The sequence below is a fragment of the Puma concolor genome, chromosome E4 (genome assembly GCF_028749965.1).
Source record: "Puma concolor isolate L17-30 chromosome E4, mPumCon1.1.hap2, whole genome shotgun sequence".
Classification (NCBI taxonomy): Eukaryota; Metazoa; Chordata; class Mammalia; order Carnivora; family Felidae; genus Puma; species Puma concolor.
In genome coordinates, this window is record NC_141683.1 from 15,364,800 (window position 1) to 15,389,680 (window position 24,881).

Genomic DNA, 24,881 nt, shown 5'->3' on the forward strand with positions numbered 1-24,881 from the left:
TTTAATTATGAAAGGCAGTCTTTGTCATATACATTCTTCTGTGCATTCTCATGTTTCTTTGAGTGAAACAAAACTGCATATATACTTTTCATCATTTTGATTGGAAGTACACATTATGTGTAATATGCTTTGGCAACACTTACCTAGCCAAAGAAAACAAATTAATACTGGGCATACTGAAGGCTGTCGGGCATATCACAAATGTGTCAATTTGACTTTGCTTCCTCATACACCTTCTCTGCAAACAATTGGTTAAGATGGTACTAAATAAAAGGGAAGCTACCGATAAATTCTCATATTATACCAGAGATGGATGGCTAATAGAAGTGTAATGAAAACCAGCTTGCTTGCTTCCTTCTCTTTAAAACTCTATGGGAATGCAGATAGCATTGATAATCATGAGTTTTGCATACACACACAAAAAAGGAGTATAACTTGAACTTGTTCAGATCTTTCTGCTTTTGTGGAAGTAACAAAGGGATTTATTTTTTAAAAGTCTCTGAAGTGGCGAACCTCAGTTGCTCCTATGTGTGAAGTAAATAAAGACTTGAAGAAGTGGAGGGTCAGAAGGAGCCTGGGCAATCCATCTTGAACAAGGGACATCTCTTTTTGTTGCACTGTGCATACGTTTTCTGAGAAAAAAAATCTTGTGCTTTCTTTTCTTATGCCTTATTCAAAATGCAAAAAATGAAAGTTTAAAAAGAATTTACGCACAGAAAATAGAAGCTTATTAATTTCTTTCTCCTCCATGATCAGAATGTTCTCCTTGTACATGAAAATTCCTTTTTCATTAATCCTAGGAAGAATTTTACTTATTGATGATGGCTTTTGAGAATTTAAATAGAAGACACATTCAATAAATATGTTTACTTTGTTTTTAATATAATGTGAGTTTAAATGTTTTAAAAGGTGTTTTTTCCCCAGGGCAGTTATGATACTGTTACATTTTATATTTATAGGAATGTTTTTGCTTTGAAAAGAGTGTCTAAAATTATATCCAGAGTTACCAGAAATAGCGAGTAATACGAAAAATTATAGAGACCAACGTACTTATTTAGAGAAAAAAACTCAAATGTGAGGTTGTTCAATCGATTGCCCTTTGCCCTCCATAATTCCAAATGATCATAGAACTTTAACTTCTCCAGAAGTTAAATGCTTTCTTCATCATCACTAATCTATTAAAACAGACCTGATATTTTGAGGGGGGATATTATACCTGTAACCAACTGTCCATGACCATAGAAAGGGAACGATGCATATGGTTGACGAGAATTCCATCTGTTTCCTATGAGAAAGCGACTGTATACAGTTGGTGCTGGGGCCAGTAAATGACAGAAGCATCCCTTTATCCATAGACTTAAATGAGACCCGCCTCATCAGTCATGGGATCATAGTGTCACAGATGGAAAAGCAACCATCAGCTGAATTGTACTGAACTACAGACTTGGCTAATTCATCTTATTGCTCTACACATCTAAGGAAAGGCTCATTCTATTCTTGCAGTCTAGACAGAATCAGGAGTTGGGCTCAGGTGGGAGCATGTGGCCGCCTTTTTCTGTTCTTTCCTAGCCATTCCGCAAAGGGAGGTGAGGAACAAATGGACAATTTATGCACAGAAGCCCAAGCAGACATTCTTTCCCAGGGTCAGAAATCCATTACTCAGTTGTTCAAGTACGTTTTAGATTTCTCTTATGTTCTATAAATGTCATTGTTGTCTTTCATGCTCCAAAGAGCTACCCATAAATGATTAGGTACGTCTCTCAATTCGTACGAACCATGAACTGGTATAAGCATTTTTTAATAGATAGAAATGGGGAGCGGATCATCTACTTGTGTTAGCCTGGATGATGATTCCTTCCTCGTACCTTTGTATGGAACTGTTCAGTTGGTTAAGTCTGAAGAATGAGAAAAATACTAAGAGGTTAAACACTCAAATTGTATTTTTTTTATTTTTTTTTTTATTTCCTTATAGTGAACAAAACTTTAATGTCTAGAGCATTTATGAGGGTTTTAATGATTGGAAAATCTGTCCTGAGAATGTGGTCACCATATGTGACAGCCTTGCTTTCTATCTTGTCTCCAGTTTATGGGGTAAGTTCGGTGATATTGTCTATTGTCTTACTTTGCTTACATTATGGAACCTCTCTGCCTTCACACTGAGATAACCTGAAATGTGGGGGAAATGCCTGCTTAGTTCCAAAAAACATCCCTCAACCCTCTCACTTGCAGCAATATTTTCTCTTAAAATTTCTGTTTCTGTTCATCTGTTGTGCTAAAGGATGATCTACTTTGCTAAAAGGTAAGTACGTGATATTCGTCCGTATCTGCATACACAGTATGTTAACCCCCTCTCTAGTTCCAAAGAGATTGCCTCCAACTTTCCATCTTTGTTTCCTTGGTGTTTCTGTTTGTTGTACATTCTAGTTGAGTGCTTTTATGGTGTTTTCTTGATTGTTGTCAGTTTGGGGCACTCACTGCTGACATTTTTGTTAAGTTAATGTCCCAGCACAAAAATCCCTGGCACACTGGAATCTGGCTACAGGGCGTGGAAGACACAACTTCTGTGTGAGTGTGTGTAAATGCAGTTAGTTAGTGGGGGGTTTATCAGATAGCTTGGAGAGGAGCAGTACAAACTGTTTTCAGTAACTGTGCTGTTCATACACCTGATAAGATTGAGAGAGCTTTTCGAAATGCTGATAGGCTTTGAATAAGAAAAGAATAATCACCGCCACTGGCACCAGCTTATCGGGAATGAAGTAAAATGCCAACACTTTTACATTAGCAAAAGTAAATGTTTTAGACACTCTGTGCCTTTTTTCATTCAAGTTAAATAGTAGGGGTGCTTTTGAGTGTGCCATAATGAATAGAAGGATTTATTACCTCGACTAAATTACAGGTGAATATGTTGATAAAGGAACCTTCAGCCTCAACAGCAGCTTCTTTGATAAGCAGGTGCATCTATGCTGTACGTTCTCAGGAGAAATTAAGTATCCCTTTTTCCACTCCAATTCTATTAAACATCATTTCTGATGTTAGAAGATGCAGTTATGGCCTGTGTCAGACGAGTCCCCTTGTTTTCCAGCAGATGGGAGACAGGCATTTGAAACTTAGCTTATCAGACTTGTAAAATGCTAGCGTGCCGTTATTCAGTAAGTTAGGGCATGTGTAAGTTTATGCCACTTGTACTCAAACAGCAAAGCCCTGGGTAAGAAATCTTATTTTTTCTCGGGACCGGAACGGGATTAATTGTAAACTTAGGATACTTTAGCGAGAGGAGGAACGTATTTGCCCAAGCCACAGCCCATTTTAAAGCACCTCCCCTTAAAAAGAGAGGGGTATTGGTTTTGCTCTTAATATAAACCATTAACTTGACCAGCTCAACCCTCTTCTCTTCTTTGTAATGTGACGCCTACAAATAATTTGGTGTATTCAGATTTGATAAATGATAGTGCAAGAGCAGATTGATTGATTTTGGATTACTATTGATTACTCTCAATGAGATCACTGTGACACACTCGAATCAATAGTATTCGATTAAGCAAGGCACCACCGTTCTATACATTCAGCAGCAGTGGGGAATTCAGGAACAGAATGTTCACAAGCTGATAAATTGACAAAGCGTTCAGCTTTAAATAGCCCTTTGTTCAGCACTAGTTCCTTAAAATATATTTCATTGGAAAGTTCGTTTTTGCAACTCTGGGCCTTTCTGCGGAAGAAAGGTCATCAGTTTAAGGTTTATTAAATTTTAACTAAAAACAACCGGGCTCCATTTAGGTGTAAAATAATTTAAGTACCACTGCGGGCAACCTTCATGCTTTTGAGCTGTTGCTCAAAGGTTTCATTCTTTTATGAAGATGTCAATTGTAAACATAAAAATGCATCGCTGGAAATGTAATGGTTTAAGATTCCAGCCGAAATAAAAATTCCTGCCTGAGGAAAGCACTCTCATCAGAGTAAGGTGGTCTTCCCTGGGCTCGGAAGCGGGCGTGCGCAGGAGCAGCCCTGCGAGGTGGCGGGCGGAGACCCCCGATCCCGCACACGGCTTGCTTTGCCCTCTGAGCTACGCTGCACGCGAAACACCCAACGTCACTGGATCCGAGAGCCGCCGCTCCTGTGGGTACCCTGAAATCTTTCTGTCCTGAGCAAACTTGCAAAGTCGCTGGGGGGGGGGGTACAAAACCAGACAAACCAACTCATCCGTGGTTCAAGTGTTCTGGTGAAGGCTCCAGGATGAGATGTTCCATCCTGTTCCATCGTGGCACGGTCTTGGCGCTTTGGAGTGAAGCAGGTGCCCATTGTATGGGATGGCCTCTCAAAAGAGTGAGTGTTACAGTCAGCACTGCGCTGCGTATGTGAACCATCGTGTGTGTGCAAAACTGGCGTTTCCAGTGAACGTTGGGGCCCCTCTGGCCTGAGGACCCCAAATCATGACAGGTTCAAATTAAAGACATACTGAGGTAAATGGTCCCCACTTTGATGATAATGAAACAGAACAAAAACAAAACTAGAGGTAGCATTCGAGGGCAAATCGGTAGGAAAGTCAAGTTTGGAATCGTGAAATTCCCCGACAGAATTTCAGCCTTTTTTGCATGAAAGTGAGACAACGGGGTTCTAATTCTATTTGGTGACACCACACGAAATTGCCATTTTTTTAGGTCAAAAAATGGTCAAATATCAGCATTTTCATGTGATTAAACATAATAATTGAATTCATTCCCATGCTGCTCATATTATGTAGACAAATTGAAAGCGACAACTGTTATGTTTTTCTTTTATTTTGTGATGGGCTGTGTCAGGTTACGGGAGACACGTGAATTCTGTCTACAGTTAAGGCGAGTATATCACGGTATCATTTAACAACTTTTTTTTTCTCTAACACTACCAGAGAGTTCCCAAGTCCCAAGTATTATACACACTGAAAAAGTATGCATTTATCTGGATTCTCACCTGTTGTCGCTAACCTGCCTGAGAATCCATGTGAGTTTTTCCTCTGCTGAGGAAGAGCATGGTACCAACAAGGGAGGAGGTTCCAGTCCTGACCCTCCAAAAAGAGCATATTGCCAAAGGTCAACCGGAAGCAAATGGGGAAAAGATGCCAACGCTTCAAATATTTCATCCTCACTTTCATTCATTAACAGCACCTCAATCTGCTAATTAGCACTTTGCCTGCACCACTGTGGGTTAGGCAGACGCAGAACTCCCTGAGCTGGCCGGGGAGCCCATGATGCTTTATTGGCTGTTGCAGGTGGCAGAGGTGCTTCGGGAGCTGTGACAGAGTGATCCCAGAGTCCCCATTTGACCCCCCAGACGTGCAGCTCCTATTGGAGCTGTGCTGTGCTGACCAGCCGGGGCTCTCTGTGCCCACCTGTGGGCAGAGTCTGGCTCCCAGGGAGGAAGGAGATGGGCTCTGTCCAAGGGTAGGAGAGAGAGGGGTTACAGTGCTGCTCCTGGAAATGTCAGCACAAAGTGCATCTTGACTTAGGGTCACGTCAGGACCGGGTAAGTTTTTCTCCCTCTGGGTAAGCAGACGACAGCTTACATCTTGTTTCAGAGCAAAGGAGGGTGGGCATCGTTTACCGGAACTTGATTGAGCGAATGCCTCCAACTGGTCCTACTGTCAGTCTCGGAGTTTTCCTCCGTAGTGCATTTCCCCCCTGTCTGTGGCACTGAATTTGATTTATCGCTGGTACTAAGATCAAAAAAGAAGTCATTCCTTTTGATGTTTGCTATTAGGCACACGCAGTGCAGGGTGGGAGGCTTGGGGGAGAGCGGTCTTACCATCCAAGTTACTGTCCTGGTCACACGGTGGCCACTGATGGCAGAACATATATTTTGGATCTCTGTCCATTTTGGATGTAAAATTCTGTGAATAGAAAGGTTGAGTGTAGGGTGTTTTAAATTCATATTTAGGTTTGCTTCAGGTACAGATTCTTTTGGTCAGGACACAAAGGATGGCTGGCACGAACACCTGATGAGAACAACTGTATTGGCATGAATTTTCCCCAGAAGTTGTACAAAGCTGAGGAATATAAATAAGCCAATGGGATTCGGCCTTTCTTTCAAACAAGAATAATTGGTTGCATTTACTGTTGGGTGGTAAACTTGGGACATCGGAACCTTATTTGCAAATGAGAGGAAAGATTCGTGGGGTCGGCTCGTCCTGTATTCTGGACCCTGACCAGGCTTTGTTTGCCGCTCTGTACAAGTAGCTTTTGTCCAGCTTCTCAGTTAGTGGGATTTCTCTGAGCAGCGTGAGCCCCAGCCCATCAGCAGGCTGCTAGTCAGCAGCAGGTGTGAACAACATAAAACAGGATTAACACTGAACCAAAGTGTGTACTAAAAACAGAACCCCTGCCTTGCTTTTAAAAGGACGGCAGGACTAGAAGACAGAAGCCACTGTGGTCCCCTACACTTCGTGTTTACTAAACAGTGTTCAATGAACTATACAAATGGCTCTGTTTAGGTGCCTGCCTGCAAGGGATCATGCGCTCTCTCTCTCTCTCTCTCTCTCTCTCTTTTAAACTATAAACTCAAAACTTATGTAGAAAATTCTTCTTAGACTTTCAGAGGGGAAAGCAAAAGAGAACAAAAGTGATCTGGATAAATCTTGAATAACAGCTTAATATTGCAAAGGTACTGTCCTTACTTAGTAATTAAAGTTGATGGTCATCCCATAAGCTGTATCTCCAACCTTTAAAAGATAGTATTGGATAATATTGGTTGGTTTATCCTTAGCCTTTTTTGTGGGTTTAATTATATGACTTAATTTATATTTTTCACCTGGGTAGGTAAACCACAAAGAAGTAAAATAAGTAATTTCATAGAGATCGTACACCCTCCCCCCAAATTCTTTTTTTCAATCAGTGATACCTGTAGAAAGCCAGCTGGCACACACACAAAAAATCGCAGTGAATATAAGAAATGGAGCATTGCATCAAATGTATGGTATTTGGGTCACTTTATCCATATTTGTTTAGGAATGAGAAAAGTGGCACCTAAAAATATATTTATATTTTTGAATTATGCTAATTATAGCACACTATACATTTCGATAAAATTAAAAAGTTTTTAAATTTGGATATCTGTGTTTTATTAGGTTTAGACAAACTTGTAGAACTTTAAGAGTTGGTCACATCTAGAAGGGGGTCTGAAATGGGGAAATAACTCAACCAGTTAGAGAAAATGTATTGTATATATATAGATAGATACACACACACACACACACACACACACACACACACACACACACACACACATACAGAGGTATGCATGCATGAACTATTCTTTCAACACATGTAAAACAAACGTAAGGGTTTTTTTTGCATGTATATGATACATCGTTACCCTCATTTCTGATTCTGCAAAAATATGTTTAACTATAGATATTTATATAAGATGGATCTGTTTGAGAATGTCATATGTACTTCACTAAAGGATGATTTTGAAATGTTAAAAATCACAATTATGGTTATCATTCCCTTTCAGTTACATCTGGTATCATACATTACCTTTATTGTCTTTTATATCCAGGCCTTAAATTGTAATCACCTATTTATTCCTTTACCCACTGCCTATACTTATTGTTTTTTATTTTTAAAATGGCAATTTTTTTTTAGCTGAGACTTTACTGCTTTTTATTTTAGAAGGACTGTTGCCTGCTGGTGTAATTGTGTCAGTCTTAACACACATTGAATACACTGAAAATATCCAAATAATTATGAAATACATAAATTCTAAAATTATGTTTTAATTCTACAGTTACTATCTTTAAGTGTTAACTTATAAGCATTGACCTCATAATGTGTTTCTTTCTAAGAAATGCCCATTCCCTTCTGTTTAGTATTATTCAGTACCCTCAGTAGTATACGTTAATTAGGTTGTGGGCAAATAGTTTAATGATAGTTAATGAAATCAAGTTTAAAAGATATCTGTTTAACATTGATTTTGGAAGTGTATTTTTCATAACCAGTTTTCTGGCATCAAATTGCTTTAAGTAACTTTTCATGTTGCATCAAAAAGATTACATGCATTGTTTTGCAATTTTTTTGATCATTAAAGTAATCAATTCAGTGCATTAAATTACATTTTCTTGATCATTCATTCAAAAATATTTGACTGTGTACAGGCACTGTCCTGGGCACTAAGATCCTGAAATATATGATAAAAAAAATATAAAGTGACCTTGAGTGCCTAAAAAAACACTTAAAAGTGCGGCTTTTTATACGTACGCCCTCCAGTTTAACCTTGAGTCAGTCTTCAGAAAATGATTTCAGGAATTTAGGGAGCAAGAGTTTTAAAACTTAAGCAAATTGAAACTTCCATCCTGGTTTTCTGGTTTATGGCTTTTTAGGGCTGGTCTGAACCTAGTGCCATGAACACAACTAGGAATTGTACATTCAGATCCTGAATATTTCAAGAATGTGATTGGGGGTCTTAGAATAGTCAAGTCTGGTGTGGCTAAAAAGCCATTCTGACCCTGCTTTCTTATGAAGCCTTTGAAGATTTGATCACCAAAGTTGCCTTTACATCTTCAAGCACCCTAAATTCCTTACATATGGTTTGTTTTCAGACTGGAAATGAAAAAAGAGTAAATGCTTTAAAAGATCATGTAAGAAAAAAAAAATCTCCTAGATCCTAGGGACAGCAAGGGGGATATATTTGAACCCTGGAAGGTTTATATGTGGTTTGACTTTGAAGGAAAGGTTTGACTTGGTAAACTCATTCTAATCAAAGTAAATGACTCTTAAGGTAGTTTTTGTAAGAAAACCTTACCCTTAATCTTGAGGTAATTTCATAGCTACTGTCTGTCCAGACTTCCCGTTCCCCAAAGCCTAGGATTTTGATTCGCCTGTCTCTACAGCATCTCCTCAGTGGGTCCGTTTTTACTAAACAGTTTTATTTCTTTATTTTCTTTGAAGATACAGATTGGTTCACTTCAGGTCATTAAAATGATTGTCGTTCGCATTTTTAGGTGTTTATCATTAGATGATTAGTGAAGTTAGGTAATAAGATTTATATTGGCATCAGTTAAGTTTATAGAAGGATTAAAATCATGGTATCATGGTACCATTGCCAGTCGGAATATGCCAGAAATATCTCCGGAGAATTTTTGTCAAGTGTTTATGCTCAATTAAAATTTATACTTCATGTTACTGAGTGACTGCCTCATGATCTTGGCATCGTGATGTTGCAACCTTCTGAGTGCAGGTGATAGGCAAGGCGAATTCTGTGGGTTCTGGTACCATAGAGTTACAGACTTCGGGAGGGAAATGCCACACTTTTGGAGAAACAGAAGACAGAGTTGTCCCAGTTTGGGGATAGCTAGTCTTTTCTGTAATGGCAAAAGGCTATAAAAATGGGGTTTTTCTCTCCTCCCCTCAGTATCTGCAAAGGGCAGCTTACCTTTCTGTGAGACACTGCAGACATGGGCTGAGTCATCACCTCACCTATGTTTTCGCTTCATTTGTGGTGTTTGCAAAATATTTGTGAAAATACATTTTCTCCCCCACCGTCTTCTTGACTTTTCTGCTGTCACTCTCTCTAATCCTCTTTTCTTCATTTTTTTTTTTTTATTAAGCCGAGGTAAAATTTTGAAATGGATGCGTCCTTCCTTATGCATAGTGCCAAAATGCATCGCAGAACCTTCACCGTGGTCTTAGAAAACAAACAAACAAACAGAAAAAACAACCCACTAACAAAGCAACAGCGGAAAACATCGGGGGTTGCCGGGGGTGGGGGGTGGGGAGGAAGAGGGCAGCTGGTAATTTATGATTCCTCTAGTATTGCATGTAAAGGATTTGCCAGCGCCCCACTTCCACCCCACCCCCAAACTACACACCGCTCAGCGTTAGGATGATGATAATGTACCTGGAAGGAAAATGCAGTCCATGCCGAAGCAAGCAGCATCAGACAGGGCGCCTTGCCATCTGCCCCACCTGCTGCTTTTCTGAGTCCATCTGGTGACTGCAATAGCTCATTGTAAGCCTCTTCTGAGGAACATTCGGGCTGAAAAGCAGGCAGTGTGAATTATTTAGGTAGCTAGTATAAATAAATAGAGGGAAAGGAGAAGAGTAACAGGGGAAGAGGTGGAAAGCACCTCTCTCTCCTGCTCCCTTAGCCCTGGGTGATGTGGAATGCTCGAATGCACGAAAGCATTTGATTTGCATATAGATTTAGATGTATAGATCATCGTGCAGATTACAAACCAATGAGTTTTATCTAGATTTAGATAGCGCTCAGCCTGCTTTGCACTTAAAATATGGCCAGCTTCAGGTAGGGAACCTTTGGAGACGTTCAGCATAGGTGAAACGGATGAAGTGTAATGTTTGTAGGCATTGATTTGGCAGTTATAAAACAATTGTGTATCCTTTCTGAAACAGATGATTGTTTTTTGTATGTGTGGGGACGACACTTTTGACTTTTTAGTGAATTGTGATTTATCAATATTGTGTCCTCTTTTTTTTTCCACCAGAGAGAAAAAGAATTAGAATTTCTGTGTTAATTTTGATTTGCATATGTGGCCAGTCAGAAATATGTTAGTTAGCTGTTATCTCCAAGACATGCTTACCGAAGTCAACATACACATGAGTATATATATATATATATATATATATATATATATATATATATATATATACTAAATATAAAATGAAGGACTTCAATCATAGAAAAATATGTATGGCTGTGTATTTTGGGGTCTGGATAAACCACATGGTTAGGAATTACCTGATTAATGCAAAATGAACTACGTAAATTGTGAACTGGAGTCAAATAAGTCATTTATACTGAAATGCAGTCTTTACTGAAATAAGGAAAGTTTATCATTTGGATCTAACAAGAAGGGTTTATAAGGCTGTACTTGTCACTGAAGTCTAGGAATATCAGTTTATATAAAAAAAATTCTAGATTTTGGGGTGCCTGGCTGGCTCACTTCGGTTGAACATGCTACTCTTGGTCTCAGGGTTGTGAGTTCAAACCCCGGGTTGGGCATAGAGACTACTTTAAAAACAAAAAGAGTACACTTATTGTCATGAGCACTGAGTAATGCATAGAATTGTTGAATCACTATATTGTACACCTGAAAGTAATATAACTCTGTATGTTAATTATACTGGAATTAAAATTTAAAAAATACTCTAAATTGTAAATGAAGGTTTAGAACTATGAATGGAATTGGTAGTATCCAGATTTGCAACAAACTCTTCCTGTTTTCTTTCCTACGACTCATTGAAGGATGATATAAATTTAGCATGGGAATGGGGACTTCACTTAAAGTAATTTATGATTCTTTATCCACATTTTTTGTTTTTTACTTTATAGATTAATACAGATATATGGAGAAGGTGATAATGTGTTATTTAGCCTGTTAATTTTTTAACTTCAAGCCTAAAAAGAAGCTTGATAGAGCATGAAAAAGAGAATGTTTTTGTGAATATTTCCCCTGGTTCTATTTGTATGGAAAGGGGTGTGATGTCTTGTGTTCTAGAATAGACTAGAGTCCTTAGTATTTGTTCATTCTGGCCCACTTGAATTAGTTCAGCTGCAAAGTAAAGTTAATGGATCTGCTTTTTTGAGCCAGTAAAGCTCTAGCCTTCACTTAAATAAGCAACATCTATCTGGAGCGAAATATGCATGAAAATGAATCATAGTGTTAATTCAAAATAGAACCAGTAACCCACTTCATATTTGTTCAAATAAAGTACTTTTTATTCAAGGAAATTTATTTATAACGCCTCTTTCCAAAAAGTATTTGAGAAGACTCCTTTTTATCTGCATTTGAAACCATTTTCTGGTGCCAAATTAAATGAGCTATTTGTCTTAAGCCAAGTAACTCCGTAAAATGTAAGGGCATTAAATACAATTCAGCTAGTTCATTCCTTCTTCTCTGGCCTGGCATTTCCTGCTTTGACCTCCCAGCTTTCTCCTCCTGCATTGAATCACATGACCCCCACCCCCAGCTTTGAAAACATGCCATTATAAAAATATCCCCCCAAGATTATATTTTTCCACAATTAGTAACAAGGACTTTTACTTATTCTTCTTAAATTACCTTTTCCTGAAAAAGTCTATTCCTCCTAGAGTCACTTGGATACTGTTTGCTGCTGATTGAATGCCTACTCTTGCCAGGCAGAGGACAAAGTTGACAGACACATGAATTAATTAGAAGTAACACGCATGTGTTAGCGGTAGTGGTTAACTTCAAGAATAGGAGTTGGCTCAGTATTTAATTGGTAACTTCAGGGAACACTTACAGATATTTTGAGGCTCCATAAATGTACAAAGTAAGGAAATGTTTTATAAAAAATGTTAAATATATCTGTGTGAGAACATAATTTTTTTTGAAGTATGGCCTTAATTGCTGTTATTCCCCGTGACTTATAGTGCTCATTTTTAAAATTTTGCTTTTATTTAAGACTTATAGACAAGAGTCCTCCTGAGTACTGTTTTATCTTTATTTTTTTTCTTTTTTTTGTATTCTGACAATAGGTATAACAACATCTCTCTCATCTAATCTGGACAGGGCTGGCTTTATATGATCTTTGAATAATTCACATGCATATAGTTTTGTCAGATCATATGCTTGTGTCCACTTTGCCTGGAACATGTGAAAACTCACTTTATCCTAAGATCATGAACTTAAAAAGTATATTCATTATGAGATGAAGAGTTTAGAGTATGTTTATTTCCATAAATAGCAGTGGAAACGTAGTACACGAACATGTATTAACACATGGTGCTTGCTATAAACATAACTTTTTAGCATTTTACAGATTCTTCTTTCATTCTCTCTCGTAAGAGCAGAAAATCCATAATATGGCTATTAATTTTACTCTTATTTGATCGGTATTTTCATTGAAGGTGTACTTAAAGATGTGGATATCAACTTTTAGAGAAAGCTTTGTACCCAAATATTTGCAAGGAGTTTTAAAAGAGAAATTTCATGAGCTGTCAAGGAAATACCCAGAAGGAAATTAATTAGTGTTACTACTTGCTTTTTAAGAATGTTGACTTTATAATTATGTAGTCAGTTGATAAGTCTAATGATTTCATTAGAACCAAAAAAATAAGTGAAATAAATGTTAATAAAAGCCTTTGTGTAGCATATTATATATTTCAAAAGTAAATGTCCTTTTTAGTGGTTCTTCTTGAAATCTGCCATTGACAGTTTAGTCAAATCAGCTGTATTTATGGAAGGCTAGCCTCTCTAAATACTGCACTCTAATAACAGTTATGGTGTTATTAATTATACGGGATAAGTAGCAAATAGTAGCATCCATGTTGCTCCTTAATAGCCTCCCATAAAGAACTTCATTACCCCATTCATAGGGAAGGAGCAGGATGTAATAATAAATCGTGGGTATTTTTATGGGCTTATAAGTGGGGAGGTAAGGTGACTACTTGGGGTTTCCCCAAAGCAAGGTTGATAACAGAGTGGTATTTACTTTCAGACTGAAGACAGTCAGCTTGACCTCGTCATCTTTCGTTTCAGGGTGCCGCAACTGACCCAGGCATGATGCCTGATTTCTTTATGTGCTTTATGTTCGTATGTTCTAAAACTAGGTTGTATTTGATGGGACAGAGCCCATGGCAAGAGAGGAGACAGGTCTGTTGATGAGTGCAAACAGAAGGACCATTTAGGAGAAATCTCTCTCCGGGCCTTTCTGCTACCATTTCCTGTCAAGATCTGGCAGAATGTCCTACTGTTAATCTCGGGGTGATGGTTTGAGGATCATATTGAGTACGGATTGTAAAAATAATGCACCTTATTTTGGGATGTAAGATACTATGGTACAAACCATGCCTTTGGAAGCCAGAGAAATTTATCCTGTTACTCAAAATATGTTAACTTGAATGATGTAATAAAATAGCATGCAAAAAATGCTTGGTGAGAGTGGGCTCTCAATAAATATTTCATGCCCCTCCTACTTTGCTCTTGATAATGGGGTTGTTAGTAGCACTAGAAGGAAAGTACCAAACTGAGATTTCACTTCTCAAGGCCAAATTAGCTTCTTACCTCAACCGACAAATTCTGAAGTTGAAATGAGTCATAATAAGGATTAGTCAGGGAAGCTTGAATTGAACCTATTTCTCGTGCATGTGTGAGTCCTTATCAGTCTCCCACTACTTATAATTGCTGGATTCACTTTCTGAAATTAGCAAAGGGGAAAGCAAAGTAAAGACAGAAACCTAGCCACTTGCAATTTTCTTTCCTGCCTAGAATGTTAGGGTAAGAATAGGACTATAAACATATAAATACTTAATTATTATGATTAGAGACATGTAGAAATGAAACTATGAAGGAGAAAGTACAGAGTCTCGCAGATTAGAAAAGTTTCTCTTGTTTTCAGTTTCAGCTGTCTTTATTTTTTTTCAGCTTTAAATATTTAAATAATCTTTACACTGAATGTAGGACTTGAACTCACAACTCCCGAGATCAAGAGTCTTATGCTTTTCTGACTGAGCCAGCCAGGCGTCTCCAGTGTCTCCTGTCTTTAAAAAGCATAGACATACTTCTCTTTTATACTAATGTCGTAAATACAACAATATGGTTTCTGAAGTTAGAAGTCCCTATAAGCCTTGTTACCAGTAGTATGAGTGCCCAGCTCATATTTTTTTATTTTGTTTTTTATAAAAATATTTTTTTCACTTTTATTCAGTATTGAGGAAAAGGGCATGAGCAGGGGAGGGGCAGAGAGATCAGGAGACACAGAATCTGAAGCAGGCTCCAGGCTCTTGAGTGGTCAGCACAGAGCCCTACACAGGGCTCGAACTCACAAACGGTGAGATCATGGTCTGAGCCAAAGTCAGCTGCTTAACCTACTAAGTCATCCAGGCACCCCAATGCCTAGCTCATGTTTTTAAGAGTGTGTGTGTGTGTGTGTGTGTGTGTGTGTGTGAGAGAGAGAGAGAGAGAGAGAGACAGACAGACAGACAGACAGACAGACAGAGGTGGTTCGCAATCTATTTCAGGTGAATTTCCTGCAAGAAGGGTTAAATCAACCGGTTGAGCTGATTTTACTCTCCAGTGGTGATATTTTATTTATATGATAAAATGCTTGGAAAGTGATTAATTTGTCAGGGGAACATCTTGTTACTGTAAATTTGCTGAATATGTAATAAAATTGCCATAACATAGATAGGAAAATGAAGATTTTTAAAAACGGAAATAGCCAAAGGGTCTTCTGTATTTCCCTCAGTTTATTTTTACCTGATATCTCCCTTTAAAAACAACAGCCTCGAAAGACCCCCAGTTTGCAGGTGAGGGCTGCATTGGTGCTGGTGAGGTAGGAAAGAGGGGGAGTATAATGGAAGAAGCAGAGATGGGTGGTGGATGTTGGTGCCTCGTTCTCTCTCCCCGGACCAACGATGACTGATACATCCATTAAATTTCAGCCCAGGCTGATTGACTGAGTGGATTTATATAAATTAAAAAATACAGGTCATATACCTTTTCTGATAGACTGTAAATGAGAAATAGGAATTCCTTTAAACCTCAAAGGAGGAAATCCGTAGGCGAGGCTTTCTAGTCAATAAAGCACTATAGCATCAACTCTTCTTGCTGTGTTTGTACAATAAGTTTTAGTTAATAGACAAATATTATACCAGCCTTCGCCTGACTCTTTCTAGCAAGAGGTAATTTGTAAATGAATTCACCCACTGTTGAAGATTTCCCAGCTTTTGTTGCAATTCGAACTTGTGCTTTCCAGACATGAAGGAGGCAGAAATCATTCCTTGCTCCATTTTTTTTTTTTAGTGTAACAAGTGAAAATGGTATTAGTTAGGGAACAATGACTTTTATTCACACTCTTTCTCTCAGGTCCATGTCCATTTGTCCATTGGAATGAGCCACTTATCATGTTTCCAGGTTTTCCCTCTTTCAACATCAAGAGTTATGAAAGGAAAATTCCATTTTTTCCTGGCCCTCCATGACAGGCAGACTGAAGATTGTGGTCATTTGGATTAAAAACATATCCATCACCACCAGCCGGCAGGTTATTATGATGTCTCCTTTGAATATATGAATTTCATACACTGCATGTTGGAAGTCTAAGAATGCCAACTTTTTAGATAAATAATTATCCCATTGGTGATGTACAGCATACTGTTGCCATATTTTCTCACTTTTACAGCATTCTTGCCCTTATCACCCATAACATAAATCTTTTGCTTTCATATTTAATAAAAGTACGAGGGTAACAACCCCTTGTACTCGGTATAGTCAACCAATCACACACCATCATTTGACTATCATTATTTGTTTTCTTGCGACAGATATTTTCGTAGATCGTCTAGTTTAGACTTGACAGCATATTTGATACAGCAATGCAGGTAAATAAGTGGATGACCTTATTTATGTGCTGGCTGTGACCTCAGCATGCAGCCCTCAGCTTCGGGAGGTTCCGTGGATAGAAAGATGGATGAATGAATAAAGTTCCCAGCATCAGTCAGCATTATTATCTGAGCCTGCTCATCTGTCAGCTGAGTTTTGGAGAGTAGGAAGAAATATGTACATATGGGCGAAGGCGAGGACAGAAGTGACCATTTCTCAAGAGATTCATATTTTCGAAGCCTCCGTTTCCCGACTCACAGAATTTTTGGTTCCTGAGGCATGGGAGAGAGGCATCCCTCTATCTCTTACAGGGAGTTTCTGAAGTAATGTAAACACACTCCTTACACTGTTTCCCAGTCCTTTCTCTGATCTCCCCGCACCCCCCGCCCAAGTTTATTTCTCACTGCGGACCTTAGTTTCCTTATCTGTGAAGTTCATGTCTATACGCTGACCATCACTTACTGTGAGTTCTGTGATTTCTCATTAAACAAACAGGCCCAGATAGGAGCCTGGAGTTTGCATGAGGACATTTATGCCCCAGGAGGAGCCTGGAAATCTTATATATCTAACTGCTTAGCTACCGTGTAACATTGGTCAAGTGTTGAATGAGATAAATTGTACTAACTTTTCCCTTTTTCTGTTTTCCCTCAATATTCCCTCCTGCACTTTGGGTAAGAACAGGAAGTATTCCTGCCCTGTCTGTGTGCCTTCTGGAAAACGGACAGATTGACTGTCACAGAAGAGCCTTGCACGGGGGGCAGGGGAGAGACAAGTGGAGGAGGCAGGAACTGAGATCTCAGAGTGTGTGACCCAGCAGGTGCTGAGGCTGAGGACTGTTGTAACTGATACTGTGCCTTGTTGGAGTGACTCCAGCTTTCCATGGTTCTTGCACGAAGACTCTGCCTGCAGTCAGAAGAGTCACTTTTTTTCCACCTCCAGAGGTGGTAATGGGTTCATCCACACTGTCTTGTCTTGTTCCCCATGTGGTTAGTGGCTGAGATGCTTGAATGTAGTTTATCAGTTTCAGAAGTTAACTCTGACTGCACCCCACCCCCAGACCTGTGTTAAATTAATCCTTATCCACATGGAACCTGATGGAGGGCTCTAACCTCATTAGCTTCCTGTGTGACTTCCATATTACCTTAATTCTTGCCAAGGAAATTTTGACCTTCTCTGAAACTCCCCACATTTTCCTTTGGTAAAAGATCCCAGGGGCGCCTGGGTGGCGCAGTCGGTTAAGCGTCCGACTTCAGCCAGGTCACGATCTCGCGGTCCGTGAGTTCGAGCCCCGCGTCAAGCTCTGGGCTGATGGCTCGGAGCCTGGAGCCTGTTTCCGATTCTGTGTCTCCCTCTCTCTCTGCCCCTCCCCCGTTCATGCTCTGTCTCTCTCTGTCCCAAAAATAAATAAACGTTGAAAAAAAAAAAAAAAAAGAAAAAGATCCCATTCTTCTTCACAGTCAGCCACTGTTTCTTGTACTTAGTAGCACTCACTAAAGATTTGTGAACTGGTTTTAAAGCTCTGCTAAAAACAACCTCTTAATCTCAGGTACTAAGAAGTTAAGGCAATCATTTTGTGTGATATTGTGAGCTAATGTTGGTGAAAAATCAGTAAAAGTCAGAATGCATTATCAAATTATTTAAACAAGTATAAATCACGACAAATCTCAAAGTTGGCTAATTTTTTGTGAGAACACCAGGTAAGTATGGGTTTGTCTTTCAAGACTAGGTGCGGATTTGCTTTCAGATTTAATTATTACAAAGATTAAAAATGATATTTGCCCTGCAAATTTATAGTAACACTTCAGATTTACATAACGCTTTAGGTTTTTCACAGAGTTTCATATCTGTTTTCCCATGTTTTTCTTTTTTAATTTTTTTAAGGTTTATTTATCTTGGAGAGTGAGAGAGCGTGCAAGTGCATGAGGGACAGAGAGAGAGGGAGACACAGAATCTGAAGCAGCCTCCAGGCTCTGAGCATAGAGCCCGACGTGGGGCTTAAACCCACAAACCACGAGATCATGACCTGAGCTGAAGTTGGATGCCCAACCAGACTGAGCCACCCAGGTGCCCCTGTTTTCACTTTAGAGTCTCAACATTCCTGAGAAGTAGAGAGTACAGGCATTAATTAATGCCCCCATTTTAATTAACAGATAACTGAGGCCTAATGAGATAATTAATATACTTAATTATGCATATTTATGCAGTTAATTAACTGCAGCAACTAATTGGCCAGGAAGTTCTACCTAATATCTCACCCTGGTTTTCCATGCTGTGAAATCAGTCTGTTTCTCCTACATTAGAAGGCTGTAATCCTGTAGCAATTAAATAATATTCACACTTTAGCCTTCTCCTTTCTATCATATAAATAATATAGTATTTTCTAAGTTGCTCGGTCATTTAAAACAATTTTTTTCAAATGTTTATTCTGAGAGAGAGAGAGAGTGAGAGAGCAAGTGTGGAGGTGCAGAGAGAGGGGGAGAGAGTGAATCCCAAGCTGGTTCTACACTGTCAGTGCAGAGCCTGACACAGGGCTTGATCTCACGGAGGTCAAGATCGTGACCTGAGCTGAAATCAAGAGTCAGACACTTAACCAACTGAGCCGCCCAGGCGCCTAGTTGCTCAGTCCTTTTGACTTCTTAACACTATTTTTCTTTGTTCTTGGTCATTTAAGAATGAAGCTACTTTTTTTGTTTGTTTCATTTTGGTCACTTTTTTGTTATTGTGGCTTCTAGTAGTCATCACAGATACATCATAGCACTTATTTGAGTATACAATTAAGAAAATTAAAGCAGTGAAAAACAAAATCTTGAGAGGATTAAAGTGTTAGTAATTATAGATATGGCTACAGTTGACATTTAGTTGGCTGTTATAAAGTATGAAATCTTTGTGGTGTAGCATTTTGTAACCCAGAGTACAGAATCAAGACGTAGAAAATTCAAGTTCAGGTTCTGGCTCTATCATGGTCTTGTTTCCTCATCTGTAAAATGGAGATAAAATTTGTTCCGCAAGGTTGTCTTGAGAACAAATGTGTGAGTGTAACTTTTTTTTTTCCCACAGTAAAGAGAAAATGAAAAAAAAAAAAAAGTTTCCATATATCTTCCTGGGGCATATGCAACCATGTAAATATTAATTAGCATTATCTTGAGAATTCACTATACTCTTTGAGAAGTAGCAGAATAGAGGATCATCTGTACCATCATCTTTATGACCTTGACTAACTGGTATCTAGAATCATAGATTTATTTATTTGCTTATTTATTTATTTATTTATTGTTTATTTTATTTTTGAGAGAGAGTATAACAAGAAGGGGAGGGACAAAAGAGAATGGGACAGAGATCTGAAGTGGTCTCTGCACTGACAGCAGAGAGCCGGATGCGGGACTTGAACTTATGAACCATGAGATCATGACCTGAGCTGGAATAGGATGCTCAACCAACTGAGCCAACCAGGCTCCCCTCTATTTATTAATTTCAATTTTTTTTTAATTAGAGAGAGCACATGTGAGAAGGCGGAAAAGGGTAGAAGGAGAGAGAGAGAGAGAGAGAGAGAGAGAGAGAGAGAATCTTAAGCATGCTCCACTCTCAGCATGGAGCCTAACACGGGGTTCAATTTCATGACCCTGGGATCATGACCTGAGCTGAAATCAAGAGTTGGATGCTCAACCGACTGAGCCACCCAGGTGCCCCATAGTTTCGTTATTTAAATAATGTCATAAAGACAGATGAGCCAGACATTGAAACCCATGTGATCAAGTTTATAGCAACATGAGTAAAAAATGATGATACGTTTAGTTGACATAATATGTTGCAGTTTATTTACTTATGTATTCAACAGAAATCTATTAAATGACAAATTTATTAAGTAGCTCATATGAGTTCAGCATAATACAAAGTGCTGAAAATACAAAGTCCAATAAATAGGTGATTATAATCCATGCCTCCAAGGAAATGTTAATTAAAAAAAGTATCTTTTGAGATTACTGTAGACACATGCAGTTGCATGACATCTCCACACCCATGCCCCAGCTTCCTCCAGTGGTGACATCTTGCACAGTTATAGTGCAGTGTCACAACCAGGAGACTCACACTGATACGGTCCACAGACCTTATTCAGATTTTAGCAGTTTCACATGCATTCGTGTGTGTGTGTGTGTGTGTGTGTGTGTGTGTGCGCGCGCGCGTGCGTGTTTAGTTCTGTGTAATTTTATTGTGTATGTAGATTCCTGTGACCATCACCACAGTCAAGATTAAGAACTGTTTCATCACATCAATTGTAATTTGCTTTTACGTTATACTTTATAAAAACATTCTAGTTTATCAAAGACATTTTGGCTTGATTGACTCATATATTACTTGTGGATCACCAAGGGTGCAAAAGCCTCTTTTGATGATGCTTATAACATTTGTCTCCTTGTTTTCATTCTCTTTGCCACCGTCTTCATTCAGGATTTCCTCATCATTTATCTGGATGGATATAATAGCTTCCTAATTGGGCTTTAAACACTGTGAGTTCAGAGATCTGGTCTGTTTGTTTTATCAGGTGATATGCCTAAAATGTAACAGGGATAAATGAATGAATACATGGACAGTGCTGCAGCCACAACTGTGTTTGATAAAAACGCAAATTGTCTCTTTTCTCCTCAGAATTCTTCAGCATCTTCCTAGCACCTACAAAATGACATCTGCTCTGCGCAGTGGAGTATTTTGAACCTTGCACAATCTGGTTATAACCTACTTTCTGAGCCCCTAGCTGAGTCCGGTCCCCTGTAGTTATCCTTCAGAACTGCTGCCTCCTTCATTCTCTGAGTCTACCCTGCGCTCTCCCACTTCTGGTCATCCTCTACATCCTGCAATGCTTTTCCTTTTTGCTTACTGATATCCTTCTAAATTCAATGCTGCCTTTGCAAGTAATATTCATTTTATCTTCCAGTACATTCACTGTGAGATACACTTCCCATTAACTGATTCAGCAACTGAGGTTTGTAGATAATATGTCACAGCCCGTGTGGGTAGAGGACAGTGTAAGTGAACTCAAAGCCAGGTCTTGTAATTAAAACCCTTATAATCATTTACTACTCTGCCCTGCAGGAATTTTTGTTTTGTTTTGTTTTTTTCATTCTGTTTTAAATCAAATCTCTTGGCAGGTTTACTGTAACCTAAGGAGATATAAAAATAAAGCTTTTCTATGCTTAATGGTTTATCTCACAGATTCTTGAGATTATATGAGCAACATTTTAATTTAGGAAATTTGTGCTCCAAAATTCAAAGTCCACCACTTTTACCATGTATGTGAATTCCTGATTTGTTCATTCATTCAGCAAGCCAGCCACAGAGTGAACTTTTGTAGAAAATAATTTTTTAAAAACATTTAATGTTTATTTTTGAGGGAGAGAGAGAGAGCATGAGCAGCAGAGGGGCAGAGAGGGGGGAGCAGAAGATCCGAAGCAGGCCCTGTGCTGACAACAGAGAACCTGATGTAGGGCTTGAACTCACGAACTGTGAGATCGTGACCTGAGCTGAAGTTGGACACATAACCAACTGAGCCACCCAGGTGCCCCTTTATAAAAAATAATTAACACATAGTCCTCCACAAGTGGAGGGACAGAAATGTGCATACATACTGTTAACCCTTGAACAACACAGGAATTAGAGGCACCAACCTCCTATGCAGGTGAAAATCGGTATATAACTTTGGACTCCCCTCAAAACTGAACTGCTAATAGCCTACTGTTGACTGGAAGCCTTACTGATAAGGTAAACAGTCTATTAACACATATTTTGCATATGTATCATGTACTGTATTCTTACAATAAAGTAAGCTAGAGAAAAGAAAATGTTATTTTAAAAAAAGCATGATGTAGGGGAGCCTAGGTGGCTCAATTGGTTAAGAGTCCAATTCCTTGTTTCAGCTTAGGTCATGATCTCACAGTTTCATGAGTTCACGTCCCATGTCAGGCTCTGTGCTGGCAGCGTGGAGCTTGCTTGGGGTTCTCTCTCTCTTCCTCTCTCTTTCTCTGTCCCTGCCTACTCACACTGTCTCTGTCTCTCTCAAATAAATAAACTTAAAAAAAAAATAGCAAGTGGGGCCACTGGGTGGCTCAGTCGGTTGAGCGTCCGACTTCAGCTCAGGTCATGATCTTGCTGTTTGGGAGTTTGAACCCTGTTTTGGGCTCTGTGCTGACAGCTCAGAGCCTGGAGCCTGCTTCAGATTCTGTGTCTTCCTCTCTCTCTGCCCTTCCCCCGCTTGTGCTCTGTCTCTCTCAAAAATAAATAAACATTAAAAAAAATTTTAGAAAAACAAGACAAAATTAAAGCATAAGGTAGAGAGAGTACATTTACAGTACTGTAAAAAATCTGCATATAAGTGGATCTGTGCCATTCAAACCCCTGTTGTTCAAGGGTCAGCAGTACATTAAAAACAATGTGTGAAGTGCCTATGCAGAAATAGGCTCATGGAATTGTGGGAACATCAGGGGGAAGGGGCGTCAGGAAAGACTTGTGGAGACTTAATAACTCGGTTGCATTTTACTAATGACTAGGTGCTAGCCAGATGATGGAGCAAGGGGCCAGGGGGAGGCATTCCAGAAAGAAGGGAAAACTGGTCAGCGGGGGGAGTTGCATATTGTTAGGCACAGCATTTGTAAGAAGTACAAGGTGGACAGAGGTGAGATTTGGGGCTGAAGAGGAAGGCTGGTCAGGGAAGGGGAGCTCTGGACTCCCTGGTCGAGGGGATTGGCTGTCAACCTGTAGAGTGTGTAGAGCCATTGGAAGGGACAGATGGTGAGCTTGTCCAGATTTGCCTTCAGGAATACACAGCACTTTATTATTCTGCAGAATCCTCTTTCCAGGAAAATATGTATTAGCTCTATAGTCGCATCGTTTTCCCTTGCTAGCACTAAATACTACAACCTGTGTGGATGGAAGTTAAAAAGGGAAGAAATGTACTCTGTGATTTGTTTCCTTCTCTGCTAAGGAAAGTCATCCAGACAGTCTTACTTGGGAAGCATGTGGTAAATTGTTTAAGTTACTCTGCAAGGTTTCTTTCCTGGTAGCTTAGAAATTTCTTTTGAAATGCATAATTTTACCTACCCAGGTTTTATAGATTGTACCTTCTCTCCTAAGACTTTTTATTTTGTTTATACTTCTATCCAAACCATATTAAAAAAAAATAAGGCGAATCTCCTTTTTCTTATTTCCACTTCTTAAATTCTCATTTTTTTCCCTTTATTCCATCTCCCATAACACCTGCTTCCTTGTCACAAACACAAAACCAAACCAAAAGAACATTTTTTTCAAAGCCCACCTTGACTGACTTAACAAGGACATATTAGCACATTAGCACTCCTACGTTGCATACTTGCTAAGGCCCTTTTATCATGGGCCATGTTTTGGGGGGAAGACAGTGAGGAATGAAGTCAGGTGTGTGACCTCAGGAATGCACAGAATTATTTTGTGTTTAGAGTGAAAAATATTTTGTAAGATTTTATTTATTTGGTTTTTATGTTTTTAAGTAAGCTCTAGGCCCAACGTGGAGCTTGGATTCATCACCCCAAGATCAACAGTCACATGTTGAGCCAGCCAGGTGCCCCCAAATATTTTACGAGCTTGTAAAAACAGAATACAGGAAGGTATCTGTCATTGTGATCAGTACAATATTTTTCACTTTGGGTCTAATTTCGATTTCATCTTTTGCCTTATTAGTAAGTTAGAGAAAGATTTGGCCTAAGAGATAGAGACCGGGAATTTGGACTAGGTTCCACCTCTAATTTTGGGTGTCCTTGAATAAGTTATCTATCTCCCTTCCCTGATCCGCTGTGTTCTTGTGTATGAATGAGATATAGAACTAGGCGTTGATGACAAAGTACTGGATGTGGTGACTCAAGACCTGGTTTAGGACATGGGAATCAGTGGAAACTTCTGGTGTTACAAAGTTACTGAGTTTTAACCTACTGTTTGAAAAAATTTGGGGATCAACTTTATACGATAAAAACTACAACAAAATGGATATTTTCTATGCACAGTTAGATAAGTTTTGACAAATGTTATCCGTCTAGCACACACAACCACTGGTTTCCTTATGCCTCCCTCCCATTAGTTATTCCCCACCCATTGCCCCAGAGAGCCCTGGTGGTTTCCATCCCTACAGATCAGTTCTGCCTGTTCTAGAACTTCACGTGAGCAGAATCTGAGAGTATGTACTCTTTTGTATCTGCCTTGGTTTTGCTCACCAGGATGTCTTTGATGTTTAGCCATGTTGCATTTACCACAGTTCATTTCTTTTTTTATTGTTGACCAGGATTTGGTTGCTTCTATAATATTACAGTTTATGTATTCATCGATGACAGACATTTGATTTGTTTTCAGCTTAGGGCCATAATGAATAAAGCTGTGATTACACATTCGTGGACAGTTCTTTTTTGTGGACATGTGTTTTCATTCTTAGTAAATATCTAGGAGTGAATTGTTGTGATATGGTGTCTCTTTAACTTTATAAGAAACTTCCAGATTTTTTTTTTCCAAAAAGGTTGCACCATTTTATACCCTCCCAGTG

General features: G+C 39.0%; 1 protein-coding gene across 22 annotated transcripts in view; it reads left to right on the top strand.

Moving 5' to 3' along the window:
• ESRRG (estrogen related receptor gamma) overlaps positions 1–24,881 on the top strand; it is a 632,553-nt gene that overhangs the window by 410,196 nt on the left and 197,476 nt on the right. The window contains exon 1 of one of the 22 annotated variants that reach the window (XM_086694078.1): positions 1,973–2,091. The exons of the other annotated variants lie outside the window; for them this stretch is intronic. Within the exon in view, the coding sequence (XP_086550204.1) occupies positions 2,087–2,091 (5 nt within the window). The 5' untranslated portion in view covers positions 1,973–2,086. Of the gene's footprint in view, positions 1–1,972; positions 2,092–24,881 lie in introns of those variants that run through there. 22 annotated transcript variants of the gene reach the window in all.